At 43.6% G+C, this 17,713-nt stretch overlaps 1 protein-coding gene and 1 pseudogene across 1 annotated transcript; one reads left to right on the forward strand and one right to left on the reverse strand.

Moving 5' to 3' along the window:
* Positions 1 to 1,973: 1,973 nt before the first annotated feature.
* LOC133906988 (ultraviolet-B receptor UVR8-like) lies at positions 1,974 to 8,440 on the reverse strand (annotated as a pseudogene).
* A 1,074-nt stretch (positions 8,441 to 9,514) lies between these two features.
* On the forward strand, positions 9,515 to 12,471 carry LOC133906995 (protein SOSEKI 1-like). Its single transcript, XM_062348968.1, has 6 exons — positions 9,515 to 9,656; positions 9,749 to 9,818; positions 10,017 to 10,169; positions 10,302 to 10,718; positions 10,902 to 11,021; positions 12,246 to 12,471. The coding sequence occupies exons 1-6, from the start codon at positions 9,515 to 9,517 to the stop codon at positions 12,469 to 12,471; spliced, it is 1,128 nt and encodes a 375-aa protein (XP_062204952.1).
* Positions 12,472 to 17,713: the final 5,242 nt, after the last annotated feature.

Genomic DNA, 17,713 nt, shown 5'->3' on the forward strand with positions numbered 1-17,713 from the left:
TTTGATAAAAGGTTATTTTTTAATATTGACACGGTTTACAAAAATACAAATATGTCCAGTGATTTTTGTTCTAACATCTGTATGAAAATTAGCAAAAATTACAATACATGAAGTATCTTTCAAAATAAATCAATCTATATCATTTATTGTAAGGTAAAATTAAAATTTATAAAGAAATTGAGAGCCAAAGTTAAAAAATCGGATTTACATGTTCCAATGCATAAATATACGTTGCACATGTGATAGAAAAACCACAATACGCTTATGAAATAATGGTCGCACTACTACAGAGGTGACCATTACCAGCTCGCAACTAGCTTTATTGCCAATTTTGGATTATCACTGTTAATTTAGGAACAAACAGTGATAGTCTTTATCACTACCGGTTCATAGCCGCAGCCGATAGTAATACTTATAGTATCACTATCGATTCTTAGTGTGTGCTGGTAGTAATACCCTAAGTATCATTGTTGACTCTATGTGCTCTACTCGAACTCAGACAGAGGAGATAGTGCGCCTTTATATATATAGTAAATTTATCACTGTTGGTTTACAAGTGATTAACAATTAATCCATCCGTTGGTACTAGCAGTGATTTGGGAGCAAGAAAAGAGGTTTCTATAGTAGTATCAAAAATAGGGATATCAGCTATGGATAAAACGGGTGTTATCAGCTGGCACCAATTTTTGGATGAACCCTTGTCGATGACATCCAGTCATTCAATCCCATAATAAGCAAGGTATCCATCAAATCATATGTCCTTAGGTTCTAAAAGTGGTAACCCAAAAGGTGTAGGAATCGCCATACTTTCAGTTTCAGCCGTCAAAGTCGAAAATCTTTGCTCCCAAATCCAACACAACATCAATTCCACGTGTCGAACCAAAAATGAGGAAAAGGAAAACACGGAAAGTTTACTCGTTCAACTGCTAAAACCACGTAATCAGAAAGAAGAACAAGCTGGAATATTTCAAGAACATTCAGGAAGACCCGGAATATCCATCCAGGCAAATGCTACCGTTACAAGATCACCCAAAGTTAGGCGAAACCGACCCGTAATCATCCCATTGGCGCCCCCGTTCCCGTCGCCGACGTCGAGATCGAAGGCGGAACATCCAACCGGAATATCCCAGGGCAGACGTCGCGTTTGGCAGGCAGCATGGCATGCAAGTTTTCTTGACCAGATCGTACTACCTGCCACCACGTGATCAAGGACTTCTCTGACCCTTCCACGTTCAAACTCTCGACACACTTCTCTAAGTTTACTCTCGATTAGACTAGTAGCAACTATGAGCTAATGCATGGCTAGAATATTCAGGTTTTGGTTGAATGGACCGTTTGGTTTGCTTAAGAGTCGTGTATCTTCATGTGGCCAGTAGACCAGCGTCTACTAGCGTTTCGTATGGCCGGATTCTGTAGAAAAGGTGCTGGTTGCTGCTATCTAGTTCCTACTGTGTTGTCCTCACTCGAAGGTCAGCTGTGCTCAGAAGCTTGACCCTTTTGGAGATAGCGCATTCAAGAATATTGTTTTCTTTTGTCTCAAGAACCAGATGCGTCACTACTGTTTTGTATATTTGTTGTCAATCCAGAATATGGTTCGATGCAATGATGAACTGACACTGAACGGCATACTCCTTTTTATTTTTTTCAGTTCCATCTGTAAAGGAGAAGTCAAATGTGTAGCTCAAACGAAAGGTGCCCAAATATTTGCTCAAACAAGCCAGTTGGTAAAGGGATCCATCCAACATTGACCCAATCGTCCTGCACACATCATTTCCCTGGATTGGACAACAATCACAACATGAAGATATTTGGGCACAAATATCTGGATGTATCTGGTGTTTATCCTTCACGTGCTGTGTGGAAAGTATATGGTGTTTATCCTTCTTATCAGCTTGACCAATGGCATCACAAGAAAGTATCTGGTGTTTATCCTTCACGTGCTGTGTGGAAACTGGAAAGGAAAACATGGTACATTACATACTAACCAGACAGTAGATCGATTTCACCGCAATGGTAAATCCACTCCCACAATAGACGCAAGTGAACCAGAAGTACGTGGCCCCTTGTCACCTATGTTTACTGAGGAACCACCTGAGCAGAAGTGTCACCCAAACCAAGTTGTCCATGCTCTCCCCAACCCCAGGTGAAGACTGTTCCTTTATCTGATAAAGGATGCAAGAGCAATTAGTCAGTTTCATCGTGGATTTTTTTTTTTATGTGCGCAATTTCAGCCCTTGAAAGAACTTCTACTTGTTACCAAAGCAGAATGTTCAGTTCCACTTGTTATTTGCACCACCTGCTCTCCATCAATACAGGGAACCCTCTCCAAAGTTGACAAAGAGGGTGACTCTGCATGTCAAACATAATTTCAGAGGATGCGAGAGGCGCGAACACAACAGTATCATCAGGTGGAACAAATATGGCTTTGATTGACGAAAAACAGTATTACAACACCATCAAATGATGATGATGATGAAGAAGAGAAACTTTTGAAAGTTATGAGTGTTCGATACCATAATATGGTCAAAGATGAAAGGACTACCATCATGAGTACTGCTTGTTGCACTTATATCTGGTTGCTGCACCGCTGCATTACCTGACACAGGGAGATCCCACTTCTGGTGGCGATAAACACCAATGGTGAACAACTCTCCTTCTGTAATACGAAATGGCAACAAATCTGACAACATTTCCAGAAAGTATAGTTCGATTTAAATGAAACACAATGCACACATACCAGATAAAACTAGGGCATGTTTGGTTGCCAGCATGCTTAAACTTGACTCGTATGAGTCATGCAGTTTGAGTTCAGATAGACTAGAGAGATGCAGTAGGGTTCGTTTGGTTAACTATATGTGCTCAGTCTGATTGAGAAGAGATTATGTTTGGTTGTCCGCATGAGTATATGTTGTATTATAAAGGAACTCATTTTTTTACCAAATAACATAGAATTGAAAATATTTTTATAAATTAGTACATCACATGATAAGAATATTAGTGAATTTTTTTATAATTTTTGGAGAATTTTAATTAAATATTAACTTAGATTTTTTATCAAACTAATTAAAATGGGTTGCTAATGGGCTCTAATTTACTTACTAAAATATTTAGAATTTTTGAATCACTCTGGTATCTAAATAAAATCTAAAGTTAAATAAAAAATATGTGTTTTCACTGGACAAGTCAGGTCCGACACGTACACGCTCATGCATTTGCACGGAAAGGTACAGGTGAGAGGACCGGTCCAGGCAACCAAACACGTGGTTAGATACGAACGACTGCACCGACAGATATTTACACAAGCGGAATGGAGCAACCAAACACGTTCCTAATGCATGATGCCATCCTAATGCCACTTGAGAAAAATACTCGAAGAGGGTAACACCGCCCGAGGTTGGTCGTCGTCATGTTGTCCAGTTAATGCCCTTCCCCAGATGTACAAACGACCAGATTCTGCCGCATGCAATGAAAGGGAAATTATAGTCAAAGATCAAAGAGAAGGCAAGAGTGGATGAGTACAAATTTACAAGGCTTAACATTCAATGCAGCACTGTGATCTCCATTGGCATATATATATTTACTATCTTACAGTTTGGAAAACCATCAATTAGACTGGGGATATTATATGATTTTTGGCTCTCGAAACGCATTTACCAACTTGTCCCCGTCTTGCAGAGCCAAATCCGTACACTGAATTATCTGAGAAAAGAAGATTAACAGCGTCATCTAATGGTAACGTAGATGGAAATTTTGATAAATATGTCAATATATCAAGTAAGAGAGATGGTCCAGTCCTTAAATTCTCATAGATCAGATTCTGAGATGATCTAAGGTCATCTTTAATAAATATTTTAAAAATTTATCCCCTAATACTATTACAGTATTCTTTATTTTTTTCATCTTCAACAGCTATCTTATTTACTACTTTTTATTACTCTCCTCCTTCTTTCGGATCCACATGCATCCTCTGTAAACAGTGATGCGGTCTCCTCTCTCCTCCCGCAAATTTGCTGCTGCCAACCTCCGTCCACTTGCTGGCCGCAATACTGTGCCGCTCGATAGCGACTTTGCTGGAGCGCGTATGCAGCCGTACGGATCAGCAAAATCGACGGTACAGTATTGCGGCCGGCAGAAACCGGCTCCGCTGGAGATGCCCTAACACATCGAATCAGCAGCTTTGATGATCGAATGCCTAAAAATCTCCCGCATATACATCACTAGTGCAGAAAGGTGAAACTCTGATCCTACAGTTGTGATGATGATCTAACACCTCTAACATGTCCTGCATATGCATCACTTGTGCTGCATGAAAAGATTATCTAACACCGCTGATTCATGCCGCCACATCATGTGGCCTTTGCCAATCACAGCAAGCTCATTCAGATCTTTTATTTGCAAAGATAACAGATAAATATAAGGTGGTGTACCTCCCAATGGACGCCAATTAGGCACTTCCTCCTCAACAATGTGACGTGAAAGATCCTACCAATGTGGGATTGGGAATAATTTCTCTCAACTCTCAAGAATGTTAGAACTATAGAATAGGCATTATGAATGAGTCAGTGTAGATCTTGGGTATTGCCTAGAAAGATTGCTGAATGGGTGGTTCTGGAAGGTATAATTCCTCTCAACTCTCAAGAATGTTAGAAGTTAGAACTATAGAATAGGCATTATGAATGAGTCAGTGTAGATCTTGGCTATGGCCCAGGAAGATTGCTGAATGGGTGGTTTTGGAAGGTAACAAAATTGCAGGGGATATGTGAGCATGCTGTTTCTTGAAGAAGAAAAAACTAAGTTGATAACTTTTTTTTTCTGGAATACACAGTAGAGCTACGTATCTTTGTATTAAAAAGGAGCAAAATAAAATTTAGTACAACGACCCAAAACCGGTCAAATTACACAAGTGGGGTGCGGCAAGACTAACTAATGCATAGGAACTAGCAGCAACGAAAAAAGGGACTAAGCGACATCAGTAGCTAGGCAATCGAACCATAAGTACGAAGGTGTTCACAAAGGATGGCCAAATTCTTCGTCCCTGCAGAGCACCAACGTGCAGCTTCTTCCCTTATAAGGGTCACCAAAGCATCAGAGGTGATGCGGTGGCTATTAAAAATAATATCATTCCTTGACAACCAGATACACCAAGAGATGAGAAGGACAAATGAGTTGAGACCTTTGCAGAACTCACTGTCAACTCTGATACGAAGGTCCAACCATCAGTCGACCAAGAAAATCCCCTCAGCAGGGACCTGAACGCCTAAGCAACCGCCACCGGACCTTGCGAGCCTGAACACAATAGAGGAGCAAGTGTTATGTGGTCTTCGGAACTTGCGAGCAATGAGTGCAGGAATCCTCCACCTGAAGACCATGACTTTTCCTCCTGGATGCAGTCCACAATCGGTCATGGATGCTTAACCAACCGAAAAACTTCGCTTTGGACGGAGCCCAAGTTCACCGTAACTGGCCATGGTTTTACTTACCTTTCAATAGGATAAGAGAATGGCGCATCCCAAAAGCAAGCTTCTCAGCATGTCTTGTGGTAAAGTATGCCACTTCAAAAGGCAAGTTCCTTGAGTGGTTATCACAAGTGCCAAGCTGTCCAAACGAGACATCTCCACACACGAAAGAGTTGTCCAGAATCTGAACATACGAACTAGAAACATCACAGCAAAGCTCATCAGCAATTTTTTATTTTCAAACAAAAAATGCCAATACCAAGGAAAGATGAAATCTTTGTCGAAAAACAAAACAAATACATGCAATATACTCCGTACTATAGAAATGCCACATGTAATATATCAAACATAAAAACATAGAAGACTATGAGACCTGTAGCAAATCCAGAATGGTTCCATCCAGCAGACACACAGGTCACTTTATGATTTTCAAGGAACTTAACAAACTTTGGATGAGGGATATTGTCCATGTTCCCATGACCAAGTTGACCCTGTGTACCCTTGCCCGATGTAAATACTTCACCATCACCTGAAATGTTGAATAAAACTGTAAGCTACATCAAAGAACTATATTACACTAGTCAACAATCAATCAGGGGAAAAAAAACAGCTAATGCATATACTGATTTATTGAGGTCAATTACAAGATACAGTTGGCATACAAGCAAACAGTTAGCCTCGAATGAAAAAACATCTCTTGATAATTAAAATTGCTTGATCCGAAAAGTCGCCAAGGATAGACCGATATGGTGAAAAGCTAAATCACTGATTACTCAACAAGAGAGAAAGTTGCCAAGGATAGACCGATATTATCCGCATCCAACACTCTGAAGTCATCCCACCGTCCCACCCTAGGGACTACATATTTTCAATAAAAAACAAACTAATTTATGAATAATTTTGCTACAAGCAAATTTCAAAAAAACAAATTGATTTAAACACGTAAGTAATTTTGTATATTTTCAGAAGCAAAATAAGTGTGTATGTCATAAAACTAAAGCATGCACTGCAGTTTTTTTATTTTACTTTTTTTTTTCATTTTCTAGTGTTAACTTCACCAAAGATCAGTACGTTCCATGTTCGTGATGTTCTCTTGTAATCCCGATTCACTGCTGTGCCTCCTGAATAGCGCCAGCCTTCTAGATGGCAATCGAAAGGCTCTTTGATCACTCACAGAATTCCTCGCATAGGCACGAATGCTGGAAGTGGCTCGAATTGCCACTGTGTTGTCCAAATTGGCCACACTTCTCCGTCACGGCCAATTCCAAGCGCCTAAAAGCAGCGCAGATGAGCAGCTAGCACAGGGCCACAGGCTGCCGCCGAAAGCTCTCGCGAGTCACTGGCCGGACCGCTGACTTCCTTCACAACACGCTGAACCTGCTGCTCGTGGCCGACGGCGTTGCGGTGTCGTGGTCGGCGCGGAGGTGTTGTCGATCGGCGGCGAGTGCTTGGCGGAGTCCTTGATCGGGTTGGAGCGTGGGACGATGACATCGTGGCGAGATCACGGCAGGATCGATTAGCGGTTCTGATGCTACTTGTTGGCCTCCTCTGAAATTCTGCTCAGCACCTGACCGAAATCAGGCATAGAACGATGAACAGTTTACTGAAGAACTGAGTTTCAGAGAAGTTCAGAGAAAGGGGCTCGATGTTTGTGCTGCTGAATTGATCGCAGCTTTTCGGGATTTCTTCTCTATTTATTAGCAAAATGGAATGGAAACGTGGTGAGCTTTCTTCGGCATGATCTGTTCGTGCCATCCCACGAACTCCGAATCGGCTGCACACGGACGCGCACGACCAACGTTAGCTCCGGTTCGTGCTCAATTTCTCTAGCTGACTGAAAAACGAACTCCCTAACAGAATGAGCTAAAAGCCTGGACCGAGTAGACTCTGTCAGCAACTAGATTAGATAACAATATAGCTTCCTCTCTCAACCAAACTAAAGATATTACTTCGAGAAAAAAGTAAATATTTCCAAGAAAAAGGATTTAATATTATTCAGCTTGTAGGATCGATATATAGCCAGAACCATCACTAGCTGAAAGAAAATAAGTCGTATTTGATTTTGTGCTCATTCGCGTCTCTCTAACTTGGACACAGCCTTGCTGCTCTGTGCTGCTGCTTCCTGATAGACGAGTGCTGCTGCGATCCGTCGGTCATATTTGTGACCTGATCACGACGTGCGTCCGTACCAGCCCAGAGATATATCTGTACATGTACATGAACTTGTTTGTCTTTTGCTGATGATGTTTCCAGCATATATATATATAGATTACAGTACAAACAGCAAGTCGTCCATTGAAGTTCAGGTCTCAGGATCAGATAGATGACCATGGTTTGATCCAGATATTGTTCTGCATCCGGCATATATATTTAATGCACCGTTTGTTTGAACACAAGCACAAGACGGTATGCATGTTTAAGAATTAAGATCTAATGCAAGTCGCTGAATAAGTGAAGGCAAACAGGAAATTACATCGTGCAGTTTGGGTGTTGTCTTGCAGTACGCTTTCCCTGAAATTGCAAACCGATGGTTTGTTTTCTGGCAGCACTCACGCTACACCAGTGCGGGGAATATATAGTAGTGGCCCGGCCGATCGAGCCGAGGCCAGTTAAAATCCACTTCTACCGTGGTCCAACAAGCACAGCTCTTGTTGCTTGGGTTGGGTTGGGCCGCGCTATAGTTCCTCTGCGTGGTGCCACTGACGCTCGGCACTTCGCTTTGGTGACTTTGGAGTTTGGAAGTAAAGAAAAACCTGGAAAGCGACGCTGCAATGCACCTTGAAGCAGTTGCAACCGTCAATATCAACGTCTACGAACCAGCACGGCGATCATTAACAAAAGAGCTCGATTTGTGCTATCCTAGGGGCGCGTACCGTGGCAAGCCTGCGAGGAGTTGGAAAAGGACGTAGTTGTCCGGCGACGAGCGACCAGGCAAGGTTTTTCTTTGCCCCCGGGAACGCTGTGAAAACAAATGGCAGGTTCATGGAGATCGAAGTTCTTCAGAAGAGTAGAGATTCCAGATTCGTATAAGGTCGATGTTAGCAGTTTGTCTCCCAGCGCTGGCGAACTTTGACAAAATAAAAAATGGAAACGGTAAGTGTGATACATGTGATGCACTTGAGAAATGCTAGTTAGATGCTGCCAATGCAAACGCCATTGTTGAATGAACATTGTTGAACGAATTTAACATACTCTGATACAGATAAAGTGGTCACGGTTGCTCCTGGAGCTCACGAGGTTGGACTACTTCGAGTCGAGGAACAACAGATGCAGATAACGGCCGCCTCAAGTTTCTGTTGCAGCTAGCGACGAACTTGCACAGAAAAAAAATCTATTTATTGACCGCCCACATTGATGCGTTTTCACCCCCCCTGTTTATGAGGAAAAGAACAGCTTTGATTTCTACTTTTGACCTATAGTATTGTTACACTACCCCAAACGATTGTCCAAGTCCATATTGCACTGTACTTCTCTAATGGCGATTAGCAGATGACAAAACGGTTGATCAAACGCGGTGAGAAAAGATCAGAGGAAAGAGATGAAGAGAAATTTACCAAGCAAAAACATACAAGGAATGCATCACGATCTCGATCGGTGATTATTCCTTTCCATCTCTACGAGGTGGACCATCACCATCGATCACCAAAACCACGCCACATAAATAGTGATTACCCCCATCCAAACACAAACACAAGGCACCCATCGTCGTATTATAATCCTCAGTAGATTCCCCAGCCTAAGCTAGGGAGGGGGCCTGCCTGACCCTCCCCCGTAGTATTATTCTAGTTCTACCATGCAAATCCTCCAATCCCAGGCCAACATTTTGAGCCACGCTCGGTGCTCTTCGTTTCATTCTTGAATCCCTGGGTTGACACATGCACGCCGGCCTCCCTCTTTGCCCTCTTGCGCATAAGAATTAGAGCCAATTAGTTGCGGCAAAAGAACAGCCTCGTCTGCATCTTGCGAGCGATTTAAATAGACCTTGATTTGGTGGCATCTTCTTGTTCTCTTGGATTGCCCTTCTTGTTGTCGTCGTCGACGGCGATACCGAGAAGGGCATGGACTGGCACAAGGGGGGAGCAGGCGCCGGCGAGGTGAGGAGGATCAACGTGGTGTATTTCTTGAGCCGCGGCGGCAGGACGGACCACCCGCACCTCTTCCGCGTCAGCCACCTCAACCGTGCCGGCGTCCGCCTCCGCGGTACGTGCCTGCCTTTCGCTTGTCCTTCCTTGGCAACTCCATTTGCATCCATGATCAATGCGGCTCACTCGTGCCGTTCGTGTTCCATTCAGATGTCAAGAGGTGGCTCTCGGAGCTGCGCGGCAAGGACATGCCGGACAATTTCTCGTGGTCTTACAAACGGTATGATCCATGAACCAATTGTGGTGCAATTCTTTCCTTTCGTGCATTGGTGATCATGGATACCTCTCTTGCAATCTCCTTTCTTCGGCAGTGTTTTATTTCCATTGATTACCTGTTAATAGCTTCTTGATCCGCCCGGATCAGTACAGCCATGTCGTTTCCTTGTGCATGATCCTTCCGTAAATTCTTCTTGATCAGGAAGTACAAGGCCGGGTACGTGTGGCAGGACCTGAAGGACGACGACCTCATCACGCCCGTCTCCGACAACGAGTACGTGCTTAAGGGCTGCGACGTCCGGGGAACACCTCCTCCCTGCGTCCAAGCGCCAAGGACTCCGTCTTTAGGTGACTCCAGTCCTGAACTTTTATTATTTTGATTTTGTTTGTGGCCTGGTTTTCTTATCATTTCGGCGTGTTAACAATTTGACGTATTGTTTGTACCAGACGAGAAGAAACAGCAGCAGGAGGAGGAGGAGTCGCCGTGCAACGATCAGAATCGCCCCGTGGAGGTGGTGCTGACCCCAGACTCGGGCGAGAGCTCCCCGAATCCGCCACCGCCGATCGACCAGGATTCGCCTGGTGGCGGCGAGCCCGCGAGCCGTACGGCGCCGTTCAAGACCGACCTGTCACAGGACCATCACGAGCAAAAACAGCGGCGGGAGGAAGCAGCGATCAAGAAGGCGGTCACCAAGGCGCCGGAGGAACAGCTGCAGGGAGCGGGCGGCAGGAGCCACGCGGTGGGCAAGCAGGCGCAGAGGATGCGCGTGGCGCGGGCGTTCCACAACATCCTGACGTGCGGCGCGGCCGACGCCGACGACGCAGCGCTCCTCCCCGTCGCGCGGCGTGGCGACGAGTGGCCGCCGACGCCGACGTGCCCCGGCATGGATGGCTGTGGCCTCCGGTGAGTTGAGGCATACACGCGCGAGTTGGCCTACGTGCCAGTGACAATATCACCTCATATAGTTACATCAGAGGAACCACGTCTATATTACACATGAGATAATTTTGTTAAATTTGAGGAGTTTGGAACTGCTAGGCTAGCATGGTTCGTTTGAATGATTTGTTAATTTTGTGCGTGTGACAGCGTGGGCCGGAAGGCGAGGCTGCGGAGGGGCGGGAAAGACAAGCAGCAGGGCAAGCGAGATGTTGGGAAGAAGCGAGACGGGGCCGACGCGCACAAGCCGGCTGCTCTCCCGCGATGCTCGTAAGTGCCGGTACAAAGCAACAGCTGTAGGCTCGCTCGTTTCTCTTGAACCGATTGTGCGATTCGCTCCCCGATCAAGCGTGCAGTTTGCTCGGTCTCGCTTTTGACCTGTTTCTGCGCTAGGCGAGCGGTCGGGCTCTACCTAGCACCCAGCCGATCCTCGGCGGTTGTACTTTAGGCGAAGCGAAAATATCAAAGATATTGCATGTTAACACAGAAAAATGGGGAAAATATCAAAGATAATGGCTCCCCTCATGCTCGTGCTTCCCCGCCCTTCAAGGAGTTCGTGTGCTCATCCCTACCTCTTGCCCTTCTCCATCCCTCTTCAACGATGCTTCCGTTACCAAACTGTTGGCACCACCCATTGTTATGCTAACTCAGTGTCATTTTTCTCAATCCTACACTGGCACACCGACCGTCCTTCATCACTCGTAGCCGACGATGCCCTCGTCGGTCTCCTGGTTGGGTCAGCCTCTCTCTAGGATCTCTTCTGAGTCCAGTAAGGAATGAGCCCCAAAATCAAATCTTCCTCTAACGTGCCAGAGAATTACGAGACGTGCTTTTTTAAAACTTCTGTTGATGAAAATTACGAGACGTGCTTTTTTAAAACACTGGCCATGAGGGATTTTGGGTGGTTAGTGAATAGTGATGATATTGATGTATGAACTATGAAGCACGAACTAGTTTTCTTCTTTTGTAGCGAACCTTGAATATACTGGAAATTTGACGTCGTGTCAAGCATCAGCTTAGGATGTCACCCATCTAAACGGGCTTTTAACAAGGCCTGGTCGGGATAAATGGGCCTTAAGTTTCCCCGCCCGGACCAATGCCTTGAGGTCCAAACCAAAGAGGCCCTCCATTGAACATTAGTGATCCGGTGTACTGTATAACACGATTCGCCAGCAGTTATTGAGATTTGTCCACCGTATATTTTTTCGTAAAAAAAGATGATGTTTTAGTCTCTTCTATAATATTCAAAATACATAGTATTTTATGGTTTCGAGGTAACTTTAATTCAAATTTTTCAATCTTATTTCCTCCATTAAGTAACTTTCTTTCCAATACAAATCTTATTTTTCACACAATAAATAGTATTAAAAGAATGTAAAATGATCATTTTATCTCTCACATTAATATTTGTTTTTAACTCTAAAATATCATCTATTTTGAGAGTTGGTGGTATTACGCTTGCCGCCTCACGCATCTTTTACGGCGTGCATGCAGGCAGTGCGGGAAGGAGTTCAAGCCGCAGCAGCTGCACTCGCACATGCAGTCGTGCAGGGTATTCAAGGAGCGGATGCGGAGCAGCACCAGCGCCCGGGTCAGCGTCGACAGGGGCCGCAACTCCACCTCCCCCGCGAGGCCTGCTGCCGAGCACAGGCGCAGGCCCGGCCACTGCTCCCCGGAACGGCCGTCATCTGCCTCCGCCGTGTTCCTCACGGAATCCTGACGCGACCATACCAATAAATGCCGCGACTAGCTCGGGATTGTTCAGTCTGGCGGTGGAATATATTTGTTGGTTTGAGGATACCGCAGCTAAAATTGCTGGTCGTGTCAATTATTAATGCATCCTGTATATTCACTACTACAAAATCAGATTTATGATGTGACATTATTGTCAGTTCGTAAGTTGCATGAAAAATCAGTTATTGTAGCTTATGAATCGGTAGTGATAAGTGTCATCACTATCAATTGATAGATTGAGCCGACAGTGATGCTTTGCTCTCTTATTATTGCCAACTTAATCCACCAACCGACAATGATAGCATAACATCACTGTCGGCTGGTTAAATAAATCAGCAGTGATGCCCCCTTTTTCACATTCTTCAAGTTCGAGCTAACAGACAGTTTGATCAGAACTTTCTCTCCCTCTCACAAACTCTCATATGACAGCATCCACTTCATTCTTTCTCACTCTTTGATTCCCCAACCACTTAAGCTCATTTTTGTCAAGAAGAAGATCTATATAAGCTCTCTCTAGCTATTCAAACAAAATCTCTTATTTCTTCTCTATTTGCTCATTTACTTTTTTTTTATTTTTTTGATAAGTGAATCCTGAATTTTTTCCAAATAGCAAGCAAGCTTCTAGAAACTTCTTGAGCTAAGTAAGTTGAAATCCCCAAGTTAAATCTTATATTTAGCATATTAACTCAAAATGTTACTGAAAGTGCATCTAGGTCCCTTATGGGTTTTGGACAATTGATGATAAACGATTAAGAGACTAATAGTTTTATCAAGTGTATGAATATGTTTTAGTCCCGTTGAAAAGGATAAAGAAGTCAATGACCCTCAAAAAGAAAGGAGAAGCGACATGAAGAACTTGTTTCTAATTTGAATTTGAGTTTTAAGAATGTCGTACTATTAAGAGTGATGTTTTTCTAAGTTTTGGTAGTATCTCAGTGCTCAAAGTATTTTGTGAAAATCAATTTTCAAGAGACACCATTACTCACAAACACCGGAAACATAGGGCATGTTTCTCTGTTTCCGGAGTCTCCGGGTTGGTCTGGAAACTCCGGACTTTGTAGGTGTTCCGAAGTCTCCGAGTGAGACTCCTTGAAGAGCTCTCGGTTTGGCTTTATTTCTGCACTTGGAGTCTTCGGGATAGCTCAGATACTTCGGACAGTGCAAATGTTCCGGAGACTCCGAGTGAGTCTCCGAGAAGAGCTCTCGGTTTCGATTTAATTTTAAGCCTGGAGTCTCCGAGTTAACCCAGATACTCTGGATGCTGTTAAGTCCCTGAGCCTCTGAGTGAGACTCCGAGAAAGACCATCGGTTAGCTAAGGTTTTTAGCCGGAATCTCTTAGTTGGTCCGGAGTCTCCGAGGTCTGATGCTTCCGGATCTTCCAGGTATCCTCCGAACTAGTGTTCTAGCCGTTTTTTCTCAAAGTGTTACCCGAAGAGTCCGGGTGAACCTGGATACTCCGGTTCAGTGTAATGGCTAATTCTGACAAGTTAGGTGCGTGGTTTTCTGTGCTACCCGAAGATTCCAGGTGAATCCGGATACTCCGAATCTGTCTGAATAGCACACTAACGACTAGTTTTTGGGGGAAGAGTATAAATAGTTCTTCACCCCCTTTCATTCAATGCTTGCTGAACCACCAGTGCATTCACTCTCTCTAGAGCATTCAATAGCCCTCCCAAACCCCTCTAGTGCCCAATCTTTGCTAAGATTTGTGAGTTTGGTTTGAGGAGTGAGATTTGGAGTAAGAGAGTAAAAAGAAAATCTTTGAGCATTTTGAGTTCTTGCCAAGCTGCGAATCGCAATATTTTCTCTTGAAGCTTTGTGCTTCTAGACGACAAGAGGTCACCCGTAAAACACCCAATCATTATGGAGTGCTACAGGGAGTTTGTATCACCCACGATTTGAGTAAGGACCCTAGCTTGATCTTTGTGGTCGCTTGGGTGAGGATAGGGTTGGAAAAGATCCGGCTCTTTGTAAGCTCCTCAACGGAGACGTAGGCACTTCTTTGTGAGGTGGCCGAACTTCGGATTTAAATCTTGTCTTCATTTAAATTCTTGCAAGTTATTTATTCAAATTGCTATTTGAGAATTTGTCTCAATATTATTGCTTGCGAGTATTTGAGTGTAGGTTTATTGTTAAGTACAACATATCCATCTTAGAGATACAGTGATAGCTCATAGTCTCTAGTAGATTCTCTTAAATTTACTTTGTTTTCGAGTTCCTATATAGTCTGGATAATCCGGGTGAACTCGGATACTCCGGAACCTAGAGTATCCGGATTGAGCCGGAGTCTCTGGACACTGTTTAATCCGCTGCTGAGTTATAAATTTTAGAAATGACTATTCACCTCCCCTCTAGTCGACATCAAGGACTTTCAGTTAGTAAAAAAACCCAAATTGATATTACCCCTTATTTTGATTTTTAATGAATTAGAAAATTTCACCATGATATTTAGGTATGTAGCAAGATCCAATTGTATTTTTGATATTTTAATTAATTAGCAAGCTCCAATATAGAAACTTTATGTATGAACATATTTATTTTTTATGTTTTTAATGAGTCATTGATAAGAGGTTGAATAATAAAGAAAATTTCTAGGGATGATACCAATAAATACTCATTGAAAGCGGACGCCAAAGCATGCAAAAGGAGACAACGAGCTAATTTATTTGTTGGTGATCGTAAAATGTTCTATATATTATAAATTTGAATTTACAATAATGATATAATTATATATGGATAGAAAATGAATGTACGATGCAAGCCGTGTGAGCACAGAGTATAAGAACGGCGTGGATTATTTTCAGGTACAAGCCGCGGCGTACAAGTTAAATACACAGTTATAGCGAACATACCATTGGGAAATTGTAGAGGAATATCTTAGGGCATGTATGTGATTTTAGTGATTAATAATAATATAGTTAATGAGACTAATATGTTTGTCAAGTATATGCTTTAGTAGAGCTCATAGATGCAACAAAAGAGAAGTCACCGAAGCCGGAACAAAGAGAAAAATGAATTAGGTTTGTTCCATTAATTTTGATGTGATCAAATGGGATGAATTTCTGTATAATAATGTAGAGCTCTTCACAATTGAAGTTCAGAGCAAAATTAAAGTTCAGAGCGAAAAGTTATGACTAAAACACATAACATTGTTCTACTGAAAATTATCTGAAGGGATAATCCGGTGCTCATATCAAAATTAGTCCGGTGCTACATCAGATAATCCGGTGAGAACAATGAAAAACAGTTCGGTGTTCACAGAAAGTTTAGAGCAGAGTCTTTTGCCTTACCGGATGATCCGGTGTTCACAAAATGAACACACCGGACTATTATTTCCAGAGAGCTCTAAAATAAACATATGCATATAGGATAATCTGATTCATTTGTTCGGTGTTTAGCGAGTCTTCCAAAATGAATATATGCACATAGTAGTTAAGCGTAAGATGCTAATTATCATGTGCCTTTCATTTGAGAACTAAAAGGGGACATTGAATAGAACATATGTGCAGAAAGGTATAATGCTAGATTTCCTCAAATGGCCGCAACCAGAGATGGCCAAATGGGCCACTAGGGTCGGGTCGGCATGGGCTCAGCTATGACACGGCCTGACTAGTGTAACGGGCCATGCTATGCTGGCCCGCATGCCTCCCCCTTGGCCCACGAAATGACCCGTCGACCACCGTGTCGTGCTGGGTCGGCCCGGGCACGATTGCGGTCCGGTGGCACGGTTGGCCCGATGGGCACGATAGGCACGGTGGGCACGGCGCCACGAGCGGTTCGTCGGCACAACCGGCCCGCTAAAATAAAAAATAGCTACAAAATTAAAAATATATAGAAAATAGATAAAAATGAGATAAAAATAGAAACTAGATAAAAAATAGCTACAAAATTAAAAAATATAGAAAATAGAAAATAGCAGGCCCCATGCATGCCGGGTCGGATCGTGCCTGGTCGTTCCATGCCGTGCCGGCACACCGTGCCGCGCGCTCAGCCCAGGCACGACCCATGGCCCCGTGCCGTGCCTACAGTATCGTGCCTTGGGCCAGCCCAGTAGGCACGGCCCATTTGGGCATCTTTAGCCGCAACTGGAAGATCATTGGCAAACCTTTTGCGGAGTAGAAGTTATCGAAAGAAGCATAGAGGTTGAGCGAGATGAACAAAGCAAACTTGAAGAAGAACCTATACCCTACAAAGTCGGTAGTCGTGGGTACGTGAGGAATGAAAGGAAGTGACAACAATAGCAAGATGAACTGTGAGAGAGAGGTGTCAAGCCTGAGATAGAGGGTTGGAGTGAATGATCGATATAAGTCTTCTTGGGAGGGGTTTTTCTTACTCGTCTGATAGAAACTTATCCTTTACGACCTCTAAAGACTCAGAAGTGATGCAAGATCTTGAAAAAAAGCTTGCAGAATCTCACGAGTAATCTGCACAAGAATCTTTCAAGCCAGACAAGGATAGGGACGAGCTCACCTTGGCCCTGTGAAACAAGGAGCACGGTGATTGCACACAAGGCATTGGGGTGATGTGTTGGAAATATGGTTTGCCAGGCGACATCGGCAATTACAAGAGTCAAAAGAGATCACAAGAAGAGCGAGATACAGAACAAGAGGCAGAACAAATTAGGATGATAGAACGCTTAAACAAGCGCTAAAAAAGGAGAGGGGACATACAGAAGAAAAAATAACATAAGCACTATGACAAGCCCTCATGCGTGAACGGGGTGCCATTGTGAGCGAACAGGAACAACTGTCACGTCCTAAATCCTTAATCACGCAATTAAGCATAATTATGCTTTTTAAGCATTATGTTTAATTTTGCGTAATTGCAATTGGGAATACTAATGCACTTCGTTAGAAGTCAATTGGATGAGAGAAGAAAATTCGGGAGAGAAAATAATTGAATTCGCAGTTAAAACGGACCTTTTCCTTAAAACGTGGGCTCCACATGTGACCCCACCACCCCATCTCCACTTGGGCAGCAGCCCCACCTGCTTCCTCACTCCCACTCTCGTGCCTCTCTCCTCTCCCAACTGGCCAAAGCAAGGAGAGCAAGAGCTCTCACTCCCTCTCTCACTCTCTCTCCCTTTCTCCCAAAATCCGATCTCAAGAGAAGGATTTGAGGTATGCATGTAGTATTCGCACGATCCTTAGCTCATAAGCTTCATATCCCTTCAATTAGTTTGCTCTTTCCTGAAAGATTCAAGTCGGATTTGATGTCTTTTGATGTT

This window comes from Phragmites australis, chromosome 2 (genome assembly GCF_958298935.1).
Source record: "Phragmites australis chromosome 2, lpPhrAust1.1, whole genome shotgun sequence".
In the NCBI taxonomy this organism is placed as follows: Eukaryota; Viridiplantae; Streptophyta; class Magnoliopsida; order Poales; family Poaceae; genus Phragmites; species Phragmites australis.

Bases quoted from the DNA above. Each gene is read 5' to 3' on its own strand.
- LOC133906995 (XM_062348968.1), top strand. From the start codon at position 9,515: ATGGACTGGCACAAGGGGGGAGCAGGCGCCGGCGAGGTGAGGAGGATC. The intron at 9,657-9,748 runs GTACGTGCCTGC...TGTTCCATTCAG, and splicing joins TGCCGGCGTCCGCCTCCGCG to ATGTCAAGAGGTGGCTCTCG. The intron at 10,719-10,901 runs GTGAGTTGAGGC...TGCGTGTGACAG, and splicing joins ATGGATGGCTGTGGCCTCCG to CGTGGGCCGGAAGGCGAGGC.